The following is a 16,087-nucleotide window of genomic DNA, read 5'->3' on the forward strand; positions in this document are numbered from 1 at the left end:
AGTTAGCCAAATAGCTAGCGTGCAGCTGAAATATGAGCTAAACTCCAAGTTAGCCCATAAAACAAGAAAAATCCTAAATTGGCCAAAACAGCTAGCATGTAGCTGAAATATTAGCTAAACTCAAAAACAGCCTAAAAAAGTCTATCTTAGCCAAAATAGCTAACATGCAGCTGAAGTATAAAAAAAAAACCTTAATAAATGCCAAAATAGTCCAAAAAGCTAGCAGAATGCCGATAAAACTTTCAACTTTACTACACTCTAACTCCATATCATATAAAATGATGACTAATCGGCGGTTAAATTAGTCGTCGACTATTTCAATTGTCGATTAGTCGATGAATCGTGGCAGCCCTACGCAGAAACGCAATTTGAATTCAGATTTTCTTTAAAAATGTCCTCCATCATGAGCAAAATGCCACAAGATGACGTTAAAAACCACCAGAAACACACAGAGTGGGTCTTTAAAGCAGACAGAACATAAAGAGCTTTAGTCTTACCATAAGAGCCTCGACCAGCCATTTTGTGGAATTGCTGCCAGGTGAGGGGGCCCTGAACACCCCACGACCTTATGGTCCTCTTCTTCTGGATTGCATCCTGGAGAACAGGCTGGAGGGACAACAGTACCCGCAGCACATCCTGAGAGCACAGAGCGCTCACGTCCACCGCTGAGGAACAACAGCACAGGAAGTCAGCACCGTCAACCAAAGCTTCAAAGTTTCATTCCAACTTCTACACCTGAAGTTTTCAGGTTGGGTCAAATTTCTTTTTAATTAAAAAAAAAAAAAAATCCTTTATTGTTTGTTTTTTTTGTTTGTTTTTTTACATGGACATTTGAGATCCTAAATGGATTTAGAAGTCAGTCATCGTCTATTTTGTGGCCACTAAAGTACTTTGAAATGTTTTGGTTTGATTCAAAATTCAACAGAGAAAAAATCCTAAACTATGAAAGAACACTCAGCAATACTACTTTTTTTATTTCATACAACCGTTTTTACAATAGAAAAACAAAACAACACAAATTTAAACAAAAACAGACACACAAGTGGTTGTAGTTGTAGTTACATAAGCTAATTCTTCTTTAACTGTCCTGGTACATCGCCTGACCCTCCTGGGAGAAGATCCCTCCTTCATGTGGATATTAGTGCTGCCACAAACCATTATTTTAATAGTCGAGTAATTACCAATTATTTTCTCTGATTAGTCGACTAATCATGTCATACACAAAGTGGATGTAAAGCACACGTCTTAACCATCATTAGCTTTAAACTAACTAAAAATAAAGACAATTAAGATGATAGTTTATTAAACTTTTAATGAATCCTGCAGCTTGTGTCCTTCATTACTTTCTGGTATCAAAACAAGATTAAATTAAATGAGGTCGACATCTGAAACAAGGAACTATTTTTAACAAAAGATAAAGTTTTGGTCTCACTGACTCAAATATAAAAAAAGAGACTTTTTCTACATTTAGCCGAAAGCTAACAAATTTCTTCAAGTTTACGATACTCTGACTCAGGGGTGGACAAACTACGGCCCATGGGTCAGATGCGGCCCGTTGAACTATTTAATCCGGCCTGCCAAACTGGAATAAATGATATTGATTTCCTGTATTATTGTTTTATCTTCCCTGCATTTCAGGTGTCTCCCCACAGATGGAGCACTACCTATGTTCAGGCAAAGAAAGTTATTCTGCATCTGAAGATTTTTTTTCTTCCGATATTCTCGAGTGATTTCCAGCCATTTTTCCAATTAAAGCGACACCACATGAACGCAGCATTTCCCTGATATCCCTCAACCCGTTGGTGATAATGGCACTAAAATAAAAAAAGTAAATAATGTTTTGAAATAAAAACTCCAAAATGTTCTTATCTAAAGTAATTTTCAATCAAGATTAAAGCATGTCTTTCTCCAGATCCCGTATTATTTCTTTTTTTACAGGTGAATTACCAAAACCTGCTCCTGGTCCGGCCTTCTGTCAAACTTTAGAACCCTTTCTGGCCCACGAGTAAGAAAGTTTGCCCATCCCTGCTCTGACTCCATTAAATTAGTTGTCTATTAGTTGACTAATCATGACAGCCCTCGTGGGCATCACTGAGGTTTCCGCTTTGCCTTTATCCCAGATTCAGGGGTTTTAGGAGTTTTTCCTCACCGTGACAGAGGGTCTAAGAGCAGGGATGCCCAGTTTAGTTCAGTCTGTTTAGTTTAGTTTAGAAACCAGCTGTTATGTAAGAGATAATACCCGACGAAGTGTGCATTATGAGAAATTAACGCACGACGTGGAGGCCTAAACCGTCCTCCGCTTCGCGGTTGCCTCCGTGAAGTGTGTTAGTTTCTCATAATGCACTCTTCGGAGGGTATTATCCCGCTTATACCATGGTCATTTACAAAATAAATAACCATTCAATCAATATTTAGTACTTTATTCTAGTTATTTCTTTGGTTTAGCTCATTTTTTCACAAAAAGCGGACTATTTGATCCATGATGCGGTTTGTTGTCTTTTTCTGACGTTAAGCCTTCAGTGAGCAGCTAGAACACAATCAGCTTCTGTCTGTGTTTCATTTCACGGCAGGTTCGTTCTTCTGAGCTGCTCTAAAATGAGAAACTCCCTCTTGTGGTGAAACAGAAGACTACACCTTTCATGTCGAGTGGTGTTTTATTAGAAGGAGAATAACCAATTTGTCAATATTAATTTACCTTACAAAAGGAGAGGAATATAAATGCTGGTCGCTACAATAAGTTGAATAAAGCATCAGTTCAGAGAGAAAGTTCATCCATTACTGCTTGTTTTGTCCAGACGATGAAGGAAAAATGTGTTTTAAAGAAGCCTGCGCAGTGATATCGAGCGTTTGGTCTGTGTGACCGGAACTTCTTTTTTAGGTGTGCATTATTACTGTGCATTATCACTTTTTAATGCACACCCAGCAGCCAATCAGAATCGAGTATTCACCCAGACCTTGGTATAATTATATTTAATGACTGATTTAGTGGTTTTGGACGATTACCGGTGTGAACCTCATTGAGAAAACTGTGTTGTGTAATTGGGCAATATAAATAAAGTTGTATTGAATGGGCTTACCGTTTTCTTTGGCCCACTGGTGCAAACAGGTGCTCTTCACCAGAACCTCGTCCACTTTCCCGCCCGACATGCTGTCCATGAACTCTCTGCCATGCTTCAGGGCCATGTAGCAGTCGCTGCAGAAGTCTCTCTCCTCCACCCTGACACAGGGCGGGACGGGGTCCCCACTTGGACCCCGCTTCACCCTGTCGTGCTCCACCGTTACGATGGCTGAGAAGGGGTTGGTGCACTGGTCCTGCAGGAGCAGAATCAGCTCATCCGGGACACGATCTCCTCTTCCCACTCCAGACAGCCGGAGCTCCTCAAAGCGCTTCTCCACCTCCCTGCTGACGTCTGTCCCGCGCCCGATGATGTCCAGCTCGTCCTCAAGGAAAAGGCCCGAGCCGTTTCCGTAGCGGCGGTTGACCACGGCGCTGAAGCCGCAGCTGCAGGGCTCCTGGGCTTCGCTGACGGGGTCGCTCAGGTACACGCCTACGTCGGCTCCTTTCAGATTCATGTTACACACGCAGATGCAGCAGCTGTCAAAGTTGCAGTCCTTGAAGAGATTCATGACGGACTCGGAGAGGATGAGCGTGACATAGAGGCTGTGCGCTTCGGGGATGGAGGGAACCGTGGCGGGCTCCACCGAGTTCAGAGGCCGGCAGGTGGAAGGGGTGGATGCTGGCGAGTACAGGTCTGAGTTCTCGTATTTTAGCGAGCCCTGGACGCTGGACGGGCCACGTGGTGTGCGTGGGGTGCGAGGTGTGCGTGGGGTGGGGGCAAAGCGAGGCGTGGCGGGTGACGGCAGAATCCCGGCGCCACTGTTACTCGGTGGAGCGCTGCTGGATGCAAACGGGGCTTGGGTCTGGGGGGTGTAAGTCTGGCTGTAATCCTGATCCATGGTGCTGCCCACACTGGGGATGTTACTGAAGACAGGACAGATTAAAGGACACAAGTCAAAGGAGTTACTTCAAAAAGTACCGGAGCACACCTGCAGAGGAAAAAGCTGCTTCAAATACGAGAGATGATGTCAGCATATGTCAGCTCGGTCTGGGAAAGCTGGACTTGTCATTTCAGAGACTTTTTTTCTTCCAGAAACTTCATGTTGCCGGCTCAGACACCAACCAACCCTTTCCAACTGTCACTATGCATTTGTAAAAACGTTTCAAGTAATAAAGCAGCGGGAGGAGAACATGGTTCCCTACAGGAGCAGTGCAGAGCAGACTTTGATTGCAGACGTTTATACGTGAGAGGAGAGAGAGAAACTCCGGAGAGCAAAACAAACCAGTAGAAAAAACACCGGGGAAGACTTTCAATAAACATTTCCACAAGCTTCCCTCTGAGGTAAGGGTTATTTTTAGGCTGGCGAGCCACTGAGAGGAGGAAAGCAGAGCCAAAGCGAGGGATGGAGGGTGGGGGGAGCACACCGTACCCCTCCCTGAACGCAGAGACCGGCTCCTGGCACAGAACCAGAGGAGGAAGTCCCAACACCAGTCGTCCTCCCGCCTCACTGCAGTCACTAGAATGAAGGCAGCGGGGCTGCATCTCCAACCAAAACTGAGGTCAGGAACCATCAACTGTTGACAGGTAATGTGTCAGCTACATGCGCAGGCACACACATCTAACATCAAATACAGATACTGGGTTTTTTTTATATATTGAGTTTATTTCCCCCCATAATTTGGCCAGCGTGCAACTTATGCTCAACTAAGTGCAGCTTACATGTGATTTAAAAAAATAAATACCAGCCACTAAAGGACACAGCAGACGGCGTGTGTATACGTTTTTGCTACACCAGCATTGCAGAAGAAGAAAAGCCCAGAATACAGGCCTGGTGTTCACACTGGACTGTCACTACCAGATACTAGCACACGTACTAACAGTTGGAAGAGTCTTGAAGTGAAATGTCAAAGCGGTGCAAACCTGATGAATCCTGCTCCAGGCTTTTCCTTTCAAAGTTATTCCAGCACCACTTTGTGTCAAAGAAATCCATATGGGCACAAACCGCAGTTATTCAATTCTACTGATCAATGATCCAACTTTAGTGAAGGAAAAAGTGCACTGTCCAAACATCGCTACCAAATCCAAGCCCCTAATTTGTCAAACTAGAATAGCCGTGCATTCTATACAAAGAGAATGTGTGTAGAGATGCACAAATGCAAGAGTTTTGAAAGCATAAATCTAGAAAGTATCTATAAACGTTTGAACTTTGAGAGTTTAAACAAGAGAAAACTGTGAAAATGTTCATGTCTGTCTGAGAAATGCATTGACTGTATGTAGAAGTGGACTGAGTTACTCCTCCCTCCTGGTGTTCCAATCAAGATGTACCTGCTGGCTCATTGAAGCCAAAATCTCATCGACTTCTCTAGAGAAATAAGCAGCTGTTACTCAGTCATTCTATTGGTCAAAATAATCACTCTTAGAAACATTTTTTAACATCGTCTTGATTTTATTCCAAGTTATAAACTGACCAATCAGATGGCTCACTGTAAGAGCACATGGTGCCCGCTGGCCCCACCTCAAAGGTTTGATAGCCACTCTCAGAGGAAGGGGTGTGGACTTCCAACAAGCTCCTTCTTGACTGGTGACAGTCAGACCAATCTCTGTTGGCTCTAAATGGCGGCATCCGTATCGTGGAAAGATGGCGACTGAATTGGCTTCATTTCGCTGGAGTCAGAGGTAAGACATTTTTATGAGTGACATCACAGCTGCTTTGTCCAGTTCTCTCTTTACAGTCTATGGATAAATGCGGATGAAGGGTGTAGTGAGAGAATTACAGCCTTAAAACTTCTACAGTTTTACTTTGCAGATTTCACCCAATGTGGGTTATTCATGGAATGTAACCCTCGCAATAAACGAGGGGCCCCATGCACTTAAAAAGTACACAACAAAACTGAGCTGCTTCAAATGCAAATGAAGTTTGTTACAGTTAAAGAGTGACACAATTAGATGCAGATAGAAACCCCGGGAGATAATAAAACAAATGTTTACGACTAAAAGCCTTCCAGCCTCGGGTGAAAAACAGCAGGAATGCTTTGTCAGCAAACTTATGAAACAGTGGTAAAGAAAACACACAGCTGTGTGGCATGGAGCTGCAGGGAGGGGGGGGGGGCTATCTCTTCACTTCAGCTGTAATTTTGGTCTATAACCAAACAAGGAATTTTATTCACAACTCTGTGCTCTGCCTGAGGCAGGAGTGCCTGCTGAACACAGCTCTGTGAGGACAAAGTGCTGTCAAATGAACATCAAAAGGGTTGATGTTATTGGCACGTCCAGCCAAGCACCAACAGTGATGGGAATTCATGTTCGCCAAACATCATACATGTGGCACATCGTTGCATTCTCACCTGTTTTAAGACCGTTCAAGGCTAAACGTTGTTGTTGGTGGCATGTATGAGCTGTCACATTGTGTGAGGTTTGTTCTGATCTATGTCCTGGGGGAGTGGTGAGCGGCAGACACAGCAGCACTTAGGGACCATTGGGTGTATTCACCCTAACCCTTTGAAGGGACAACATCTCTCCGGGTGCAGGAGCCCCAGCCAGTCTGAACAGTGTGGGGTACAGGCCTGAGGAAGACCTGAGGAAGACCTGAATATACTGTAGGTCAGAACCTCGCTGCTATGGCACGCTATTTTGACGGTTCTATTTTCTTTCACACAAATATAAAAATACACAAAAAATTAAAAAATATAAAAAAACGAAGAAAATACTTTTCATGTATGTCTTATTAAATTAAAATGAAAACAAAACAAAAAAATAACAAGCTAACATAAGGGATGGTGAGTGGATACTTGTCTGGAAACACGAGGGGACAAAGCAACAATGTTCATTTGGGAATAGATCGTGCACCGCCCAACCTCCGCGGCAGGAGGGCCAAAATCCTTCGACCTAACCTTAACTGAAACTTTTCCTCTGCGTCTGTGCAGCCTAATAAAACATATTTAGAAAATGAAGCGGAACAGTCATTTTTCACCCAATTTTGTGATTCTACAAACAGTCCAACAGACACACAAATAGAAGTCAAATAAACCAAACCCTGACCCATTCTGTACCTCACACTACCAGAACCCAAAACTCAACAGCTCAGAGCCGTCCAGTCCGGTGGAAGCCGGCAGAACTGAGCCATGAACACAGGAGGAGAGGGCTAAGCCAAACAGTAAATGACAATCAAGTCAGTTTAGAATCCAAACCACTGACTGTATAAGGGAACTGGAGCGGCTGAGTGTCACACGAAGCATAGAAGATGGCTTACTTCCAAATCCAAAGAAATCAAGTTCATTCAAGCAGTGATGGCTGAGAGTTGGTCCCAGTCTACGTATGTTTCTATGGTAACCACTCAAGCCAATCAAGGCTGAGCTTGTTGGAAGTCCACACCCCTAGCACTTAAAATGTGAGACCCCTGATTAGTCATCTGATTGGTCCGTTTACAACTTGAATCACTTGAACTAAAGAAAATCGGATTATCAAGATTAGAATGTATCAGAGTGAAAATAGTTACTCTGACTAACAGAATGACTGAGCATCAGCTGTTTGTTTCTCTGGAGATGTTTTTAAGATTTTGGCTTCTTGGACCCAGCAGGTACTTTCTTTTTGGAACGATAAGGGGGAGGAGCCACTCAGTCCAGTTCTCATATACAGTCAAGCTTTAACTTGGATTGGTTTGTTTTTTCTCGCTGCCTCAAACCTGGATAGAAGTAAGAGATATCTGACCAGCTGGTTCATTCAAGTCTTCAGGACAGATCTGAGCAAGAACAGTGAGGTGTGGAAGCACAGAGTCCGGCAGAACAACAGCAAAAGGCTCAAAGCTCCACAAGGCCCCACTGTTCTGACATGTTTCTGTTTGCCAGACCAGCAGCTCCGTACCTGTCTTTGTGGAGGAAAGTCATGACAGGCGCCTGGTTGAGCATCTCCCGGCCCATGCTCCAGCTCGGTCGGTAGATGCAGTCCTCCAGGGTTTTGATGGGGGGCAGACACTGGCTCGGTAAGGTTTTGAGGGGGGCAAACATGGAGCAGCCCACAAACGGCTGAAACAACTCCGACTTGTACACGAAGGAAAAGTCCTGAGAGATGAAAGCAAGGATCAGAAACAGAGAGAGATTCAGAAATCCAGATAAGAAAAACTGTTTCTGTGAGGAATGTGGGGAAAACATGGGCAATGATGTGACTAACAACACCATATTGATCCTACAATCAGCTCATCTCTGAAAGCCAGAGTGTAATATGACTGGGATCAGAGAAAGAAGAAATTTAAACATGATAAAAGTACAAAAGCTGTCTTTTCTTTAGTCTGCAGCCTGAGGTTCTGGAGCCACTCGTGGGGTTTACCCTCCTGTGTGCACCCTCTCGGGGTTTTTCATTTTAAAAAGTAACTAAAATAAAAATCAGTTAGGTAGTGAAGTAAAAAAAAAACAACTACAGTAAACTATTTTTTATTTTATTCTACTCATTCACAAACAATGGAAGGATTGATTACAGCACAAGTCAAACTAAAACATTAGATTTCTGTACCTCACTTACAACAGAAAATATACCATTAAGCCACACTAAATTAGAAGATGGATTTTCCATGATCAAATTAAAGAGTTTTAGGAGAGCCTCATGTTTTTAAAAGTACAGCAAGGGTCAATTATTTATCTTTGATTTAATTCATTAATTGATTTAATTAATTTTGTTAGATTTACTGATTTCAGGCTGAGATGCCCCAACAACAAAACAAATAATAGTTTTTTAATTCACAACTGAAATTACACTACTACTACATTGACATGATCCCTTTGTCACAAAAGAGGTCCTTTTATTTTGAAAGGAAAACACGTGAATCAAAAGTTTGTTAACTATTTTATATAGCGCTGGGTATTGCCAATAATTTCAAGAATGGATTCAAATTGATTTACAAGACCCTGGAGCGATTCGTTTCAGATGTTTTTCTATTCTTCTGATTGACTCAAATCAATTCAATTAAATGTTGAGTTTAGACACATTTGTTTAGAAGTACATGAATAATCTTCTATATGATTTGAATATATTGATATTAATCTGATCCAGTTCACATACTGTAAATATATCAGTGAAATAATGAGATTGTTAATATCATCCAGTGTTACATGGATTCTCTAAAGGAGAAGTTCTAACTAAAATGTTCAGATCATTAACATTGTAAACATTGTTCTGCTTCTCCTGGAGGACGTTTCAGTTTGGACACTAGGTGGAGATCACGCTATAGAAGTACACCTTATTCCAGAAGAAGACAGTATGGGAAAAAAACTATGTTTAAGACCTCGGATGGTTACTTTAAAAATATTGAAATAAAAGAGTTAGTAAAATTCATGACTTTGAGTTTATAAAGATGTTCATTTAGTCAGAATGGATGTTTAGGTCGACCGAGTGTTAGCATTAGCTGTCCTATGGGAAAATCCATTAAACGTTAGCATCAGGCTAGTGGACTTTAGCTTTATGCATTAGATCAATTTATACATTCATGGATCGATTATTGATCGATTAAGCTTAGATCGATTAATTAATTCTATCAACCCAGTCCTTTCTAAACGATCTATTTTCAATTGATGTTTTTGAAAGCCAAAAACAACAGTTCATTTATATTGATCAAAATGGTGACAATAACATAGACATAGCAATGTTTTATTTTTTTGAAGGGTGAAGTTAGACTTTGGGGCTTTTTAAGTGTTGAAGGTTTCAGAGCCGATTCCAGATTGCTTTTTCTAACTCAAAACAGCTAAAGAAAACCCCTCAAAAACCTGAAATGGATTTTCCCCTTATCGGTTACTGTGAGAACAAAAAGTTCAGCAGCTGACAGGTTCCCTGAGTAGCAGTGAGATATCTGACAGGCTGTGGTCAAAAGGCCTCAGGTTTGATAACAAAAGCACACGTTTTCCATCCTGTTCATAGCAGACTCTTCCATAGAAGAGACAGAGCGAGTTGGTGAGCCTCCTTTGAAATTGATGCTAAAAGCTTCACAGCAGCTACCTTTGAGGTACAGCAAATATACGCTCTCAAGCATACAGGGATAAAAATCTCCTTTAATGGACCTCAGGGTGTTTATCAGCAGTGCTAATCAGAGCTAAGTATATCCACTTAAGAGTTTCAAACAATAAAATCTACTGAAGCAGAGAGAAAGTCATGCTAATAAACACTACCGGTTTGGTTTATGGCTATGTGAGCTGCTCATCAGGCACTAATGCAGCTTTGGGCAGTGTTGATATGTGAACGTGTTCTCCTTTGCAGACCCACCTTCACCTCAGATGGTTTGGGGCTGCAGAAGCTCTCCTCCACTTCGATCTTGAAATGGCCCCCCAGAGTGGAGATGCCATCCAGCATCATGCCTGTGTTGGGCTCCATGCTGCCGTACTCCTTACTGCTCATGTTCATTGGTGAGTAGCCCATGATGTGCTGCTCCAGGGAGGGAGGCGTGGGATACATCTGGTGCAGCTCCGCCGAACCTGGCAGGACACAGGAAGAAGAGTTTTCCAGCGGGGAACTCCAACACTTAGATTGTACGGTTAAAAATCCTGCTGAGCAACAAATCCTTTCAGATAACGCGGAAGACTCAAAAACAGCTGTGTGATGTCCTGCTTCAGGGTCACAGTCAATCCACATCTGATGAAACTTTGACACCGTTAGTAACAAAAAGCTTCCGCCCTCTTTTCTGTGATTGAGTGTTTTTACAGAAATCTGAAAGTGTTACTAAAGCAAAGTGAAAAAGCAGATAAAAGCAGGCATCCCTGTCATGTGGATGAGACCAGCCTACACTGCTGTCTCAAGTTTCCTGATGAAAAGCCAGCTCGTAAGGACAGCACAGAGTCTTAAAAAACACACCAGAAGTACGTTGCTGATCTATGAGGGTGACAAATATGATTTAAGGTAAAGGAAAACTCAGGCCAGTGAAGAATCCTGCCAGGAGCTGTTGATAAAAGGCAATCTTTCATGCTTTTCACCACTAGGTGACAGAGCCAAGTGTATCACAACTTTATTCAGAGAATGATCACATCAAAGCATTTCCTTTATTCATTCAGCCTTTCATTTTATCCCTGTTCAGTGACCTTGAGTTCCTAAAGATTACCTAATATATAAAAAGTATTATTATTATTTAAATAAATTATTAGCAGAACATTGATTCTGGCAGGTATTTTGTGCCATACACCTCTCAAAATTAAAACCTTAAATAACAAACCCCTTTAACAAACAGTAGGATTTAAAAATCACTTTATTTTCTTTGCCTGTAAGCAGATAAAAAAAGTAAAAATCATATGAGTTGGACTTTTCATATAAAAAATGAAATAATTTGTTCTTATTGCCCCTAATTTCATAGCTGCTAACACTTTAGGTCACATGTGTCAAAGTCAAGGTCCGGGGGCCGGATCCGGCCCTCCAGATCATTTTATTTTATTGTTATTAATGGGCAGATGTTATCTTAAGCTCATTTCTAACTTGTATAATTTTGATGAAATATATTTTTATGGAAAGTAAAATATTAAAAATTATTTCAGGTTTAAGTTGATTTATTCTGTAATAATATTCCTGCCTTATTTATTATTCATAATTATGTTAAAAAGTTACGGTTTTAAAGTTTTTAAAATTGGCATTCTGCTGGCTGTTTTGGCCAACCCAGTTTTTTTTTTAAGAGGCCCTACCATGAAAATTCTACTTTTACTGTTCATTTCTCACTATAAAGAACCTCAAAGCAGTATTTTGATCTGTTCATGTATTTAAGAGTAATCCTCTAAAAACCTGAGCTGTCTGCAGCAGCCCCTCCCATACCCATGAAAACAAGCGAGTGGAAACGTGCTGACGTCAGCACGATGCCAACAGCTCCCTCCAGGAAGAGTCTGCTCTGACAGCTCCGCCCCCAGGCTAACACAACCATCAATTTATTCCCTTATCCAGAGATGATCAGCAAAAATAAACTTTCATTTTAGATGCAGAATACCGTATATCTTCCAGTTGTGTTCTGTCTTCAATAAATTCCAGCTCAAACAGGTGCTTGTTACTTTTTCGCAGCACTCCTTTAAGGAGGTAGTTCTCAAGGATGACGTCGTGAAATGGGGGGGACCGACAAGGAGCGAAAGGCGGAGCCTCAGGAGGCGAGTCGTTTTACTTCCGGGTATTAAAACGTGCCACAAAAATGATCCTTCGTAAATAATGTGTTTTTTAGTGTTCTAAAGTCATTATATGATCATATATATGGATATAGTTCACTCTGAAAGGCTGAAGAAAATCATGGTTTGGCCCCTTTAAGGTTTTTTAGGCTAATTTGGCATTAAGCTAATATTTTAGCTGACTATCAGCTTCAGTGTTTTAAGCTATCAATTTCAGCATCTTCAGCTATTAGCACTATTATCTTCAGCGGCCAATTTCATCTTACAGCATTCACACTAGCATTATCAGAGGTCATTACCTGCGATAATGCTATATATCGAGTTCATAATTATGTTAAAGTTTAGTTTCTCCTGTTCAGCCCGTGATCTACGATGTGTTGTGGATTTTGGCCCCTTGTGAGATTGAGTTTGACACCCCTGCTTTAGGTGATGTAAAAGCTTTTAATTTGGAAGATACTGATGCAAAATGAAAAAGTCAAAGCAGACCTGAAGCTGTTGGCGATGTATGCATAAAGATTTCAGTGGGAAAGGCAACATCAACCAGAGACATCAGGGATAGCTTACTGATGCAGGACACAGGGTCCAGCGTGGAGGGTTTTGGTTCCTTGGTGGATGGTCTTTTGGTTCCTTTTTCATCTGTTCGCTCAAGTCGCTTGGAACCAGGCTGTGACCAAAAGGGGAGAAAAGATGTCCATGTCAGGAACAGGTCTATTTTTACTCTTCTTGTAGTATCTGTGCACATTGCAGGAGCAGATGGTAGCGTGCGCAGTGGAAACATGTGCTTGACCTGCTGGTTCGACCGCCACCTGTAACGGGATCCGCGCAGCAGTGTGAGCTGAGGTCTCCACTCACCGCCAGATCATCCTCGTCCGAATTGAAGAGGTTGTCGAGGTCGTTGATGGACACCACAAGGTCGGTTACGTGGATCAGGCTGGCGGAGGCCATACGGTTGTGGGCCACTGAACACTGTGCATCTGCACACACACAAGAACAACTGCTGCTGACAAAGCTGAGACCGGCACAGACGGGAGCGAAGAAAAAATCTAAATCTTTAACATTTTGTAACTTTTCAACCAGCTCGACAAGCCGCTTTTCTCCTTTCACAATCTACTGGAATTATCCTGCTAACGGTTGAAAAGTTACAGTAAACCATAGAACATAAACACAGGTGTTAAATGGTTAAGATCCTCTAAACTGTCAGATTTTCAATCCCTCAGATTTTCCTGGTTAAATAAGGCCATAATATTGCAGCCTAAACAACGGTCAGTAAGGGAACAGTTGGGAATAATAAAGGAGCATCTTACCATCTGATGCACCCGCTCCTCCATCTTCACCCTGTCATGACAATTACAGTCAGTCCATTCCATCCTTTTATGCTCTCAATTAACAGTCCAGGCACAGCAAAAGTCTCATATTGTGAATTATATAACATTAGTGCTGCCACGATTAGTCGACTAATCAATGACTAATCGACTATAGTCGATTAGTCATCGATTAGTCGACTAATGGACTATTTTGGCATTCATTAAGATTTTCGAAGCAATTTTTAACATTTCAACTACATGCGAGCTGTTTTGGGTAATTTAAGACTTTTTCAGCTTTTTTAAGCTAATTTGGGGTTTAGCAAGTATTTCAGCTGCATGCTAGCTGTATTGGCTAACAGTTTTTTTTTCTTCATTTTTTTGGCTAATTTCGTATTTAAGTAATATCTTAGCTGGCTATCAGCTTTAGCATTTTCAGCTATCAATTTCAGCGTTTTTAGCTATCAGCTTCAGAATTTTTAGCAATCACTTTCAGCGTTTTTAGTTATCACTTTCAGCGTTCTTAGCCATTAATTTCAACATTTTTAGCTATCAATTTCAGCATCTTCAACTACCAGCACTAGCATCAGAAGACTTTACAGCGTTCACACTAGCATTATCGCAGGTAATGCTATATATCAAATGTTTTTGTTAGTTTAAAGCTAAGTCTAAAGCACAAGTTCTAATTTCCTTTTTTTCTTCAAGTAAAGCTTGGTGCATGAACTGCCGCTTCTGCAACTGGAGAAGAGGATGTAAAAGCTGGATGAGCATCAGAAATACTGAGCAGCAGCATACATATCAGCTGCAGTCAAAGCAGAGAGAGGAGCATGAACAAGTGGCCTGTTGGAGGCCAACAGTGATTTCACAGTTAAACAATTACTGAGCTGTAACTCTGTGTGCGGACAGTTGATCCCACTTGACTCCACTTCTAAACAATGTGAGGACAGACACTGCCAGTCCCATCAACACATCCCGAGTCGGTGTCAGATGTGTCCAGTGACTCTACTCCGCCTGTTAGTGCAGCACAGAAACTGTCTTTTAAAGTCCCGCTGAAGATCATCTTAGGATCTATTGAGAAACTCTTTCCAGTAGCCTTTTAATCCGAAATGTTTTTAGCTGAGATAGAAAATCTGGGTTGTTTTCTAGCACTTTGTTAGATTATGGAAGTTTTTTCTGTTGCATCAGATTCTGAAGTGCTTAAACCTTTGAATTTTATTTCTGAATTTTATTAACCGTTGATTGATTTGATGGCCTAGAAATTTGATGGAAAAAGATTTTTCTGTCTCACTAGAACAGGGGTCGGCAACTTTTAACAGTGAAAGAGCCATTTGGGCTTGTTTTCAACTGATCAAAACCTATAAAGAGCCGCATAGTCTTACTTTAACCTTTTAAGAAATTTGGATTCGCATTCATGACCTTCTTTTTTAATAATAAATATGAATTATTCCTATTTTTGGCACAAACAGAAGCAAAAATACAAAAAGAACCTAGCATCTCTCAAAATGTGATTTTCTTTTACATTTTATGTTTGACAGAAGCTCAAAGAACTTCTTTTAAAATTAATAGCTGTTCAGGATCATCTCAGTGCAGCTCTGGACAGCTAGTAACCAATGTTGTGCAGCATAAGATAATATGCTTTTAACTCATAAAAGATCAAACTTTTACCAAAGTTTTTCTTTGCATATAAAATCTGTTCATTCTGGAGGTAGAGTTGATCAAACAAGACGTCTTCAGGTCAACAGGGATGTAAAAACCTACATAGTTTATCATCTATGTGCATCTCAACCATCAATTTATACATTTAACTAATCTAAATTAAATAAATGCTAATTAAGTAATCCTTACTTTAAAAAAATGCTATTTTCTTTTTCTTTTTTGTTCCTTTTCCCCTCTTTGTTCTCAGCAGTCTTACACTGCTGGGTTTTGTTATTTTAGTTTGGGGTTGGATCTTGGTAGTCTTAGTTTGCAGGCTTTGTTTATTTGTTTTCTTTAGTTAGTTTTGGTTAGACAGCCATTAGCAGGAGCTGGAGTCTCTCCAATTTATTTTATGTTTGGTCAAAGAGCCACCGTGGAGAGATAAAAGAGCCACATGTGGACCTGGAGCAGTAGGTTGCAGACCCCTGAACTACAACAAACTAGTCAGTCTAAAAGCACATCGATATCCAGCCAATCAAATCATTACACTGTCGTGACGTCAGCATCTGCTAGACGGTGTGGAGCTGCAGAGGAGGTTGTGAAGCACAAACAGGACCGGTCAGCTGCTCTGCGAGGGAACAGCATCTCTGAGCAGAGCGGCCAGGTTCATGACTTTGTATTTGAAAGCAGGGAAGGGTGTTTTGCTACGGTGTGAGCTTTGTACCGCAGTTCGTCCGGCTGCTCTACACGATCGAGCTGCCGGACTCGGGAAAACCATGTCTCCCAGAGAACTGTGTCTCCGCTCAAAGCTGCAGCTTTGTTTGTTTACAACGAGACTCACAATTTCCTCTTCTACAGCCGTTTCCTGTATTTTAGATACTTCTGTACATGTCAAAATGATTTATTCCTATCAAACGTGTGGCGTATGTAAATGTTTGTTATTATCAGGTTTTCAGGGTGCATGTGCACAGTTCTATATCTG

The 16,087-nt window shown here is 41.3% G+C and overlaps 1 protein-coding gene across 1 annotated transcript in view; it reads right to left on the reverse strand.

Moving 5' to 3' along the window:
- The window catches only part of med13a (mediator complex subunit 13a), a 104,184-nt gene that overhangs the window by 13,100 nt on the left and 74,997 nt on the right, over positions 1-16,087 (reverse strand). The window contains exons 11-17 of the mRNA XM_024261310.2: positions 13,474-13,504; positions 13,022-13,143; positions 12,734-12,833; positions 10,305-10,513; positions 7,920-8,116; positions 3,078-3,982; positions 498-665 (exon numbers count right to left, since the gene is read on the reverse strand). Coding sequence (XP_024117078.1) covers positions 498-665; positions 3,078-3,982; positions 7,920-8,116; positions 10,305-10,513; positions 12,734-12,833; positions 13,022-13,143; positions 13,474-13,504 — 1,732 coding nt within the window. The remainder of the gene's footprint in view (positions 1-497; positions 666-3,077; positions 3,983-7,919; positions 8,117-10,304; positions 10,514-12,733; positions 12,834-13,021; positions 13,144-13,473; positions 13,505-16,087) is intronic.

Source organism: Oryzias melastigma, unplaced genomic scaffold (genome assembly GCF_002922805.2).
Source record: "Oryzias melastigma strain HK-1 unplaced genomic scaffold, ASM292280v2 sc00259, whole genome shotgun sequence".
NCBI lineage: Eukaryota > Metazoa > Chordata > Actinopteri > Beloniformes > Adrianichthyidae > Oryzias > Oryzias melastigma.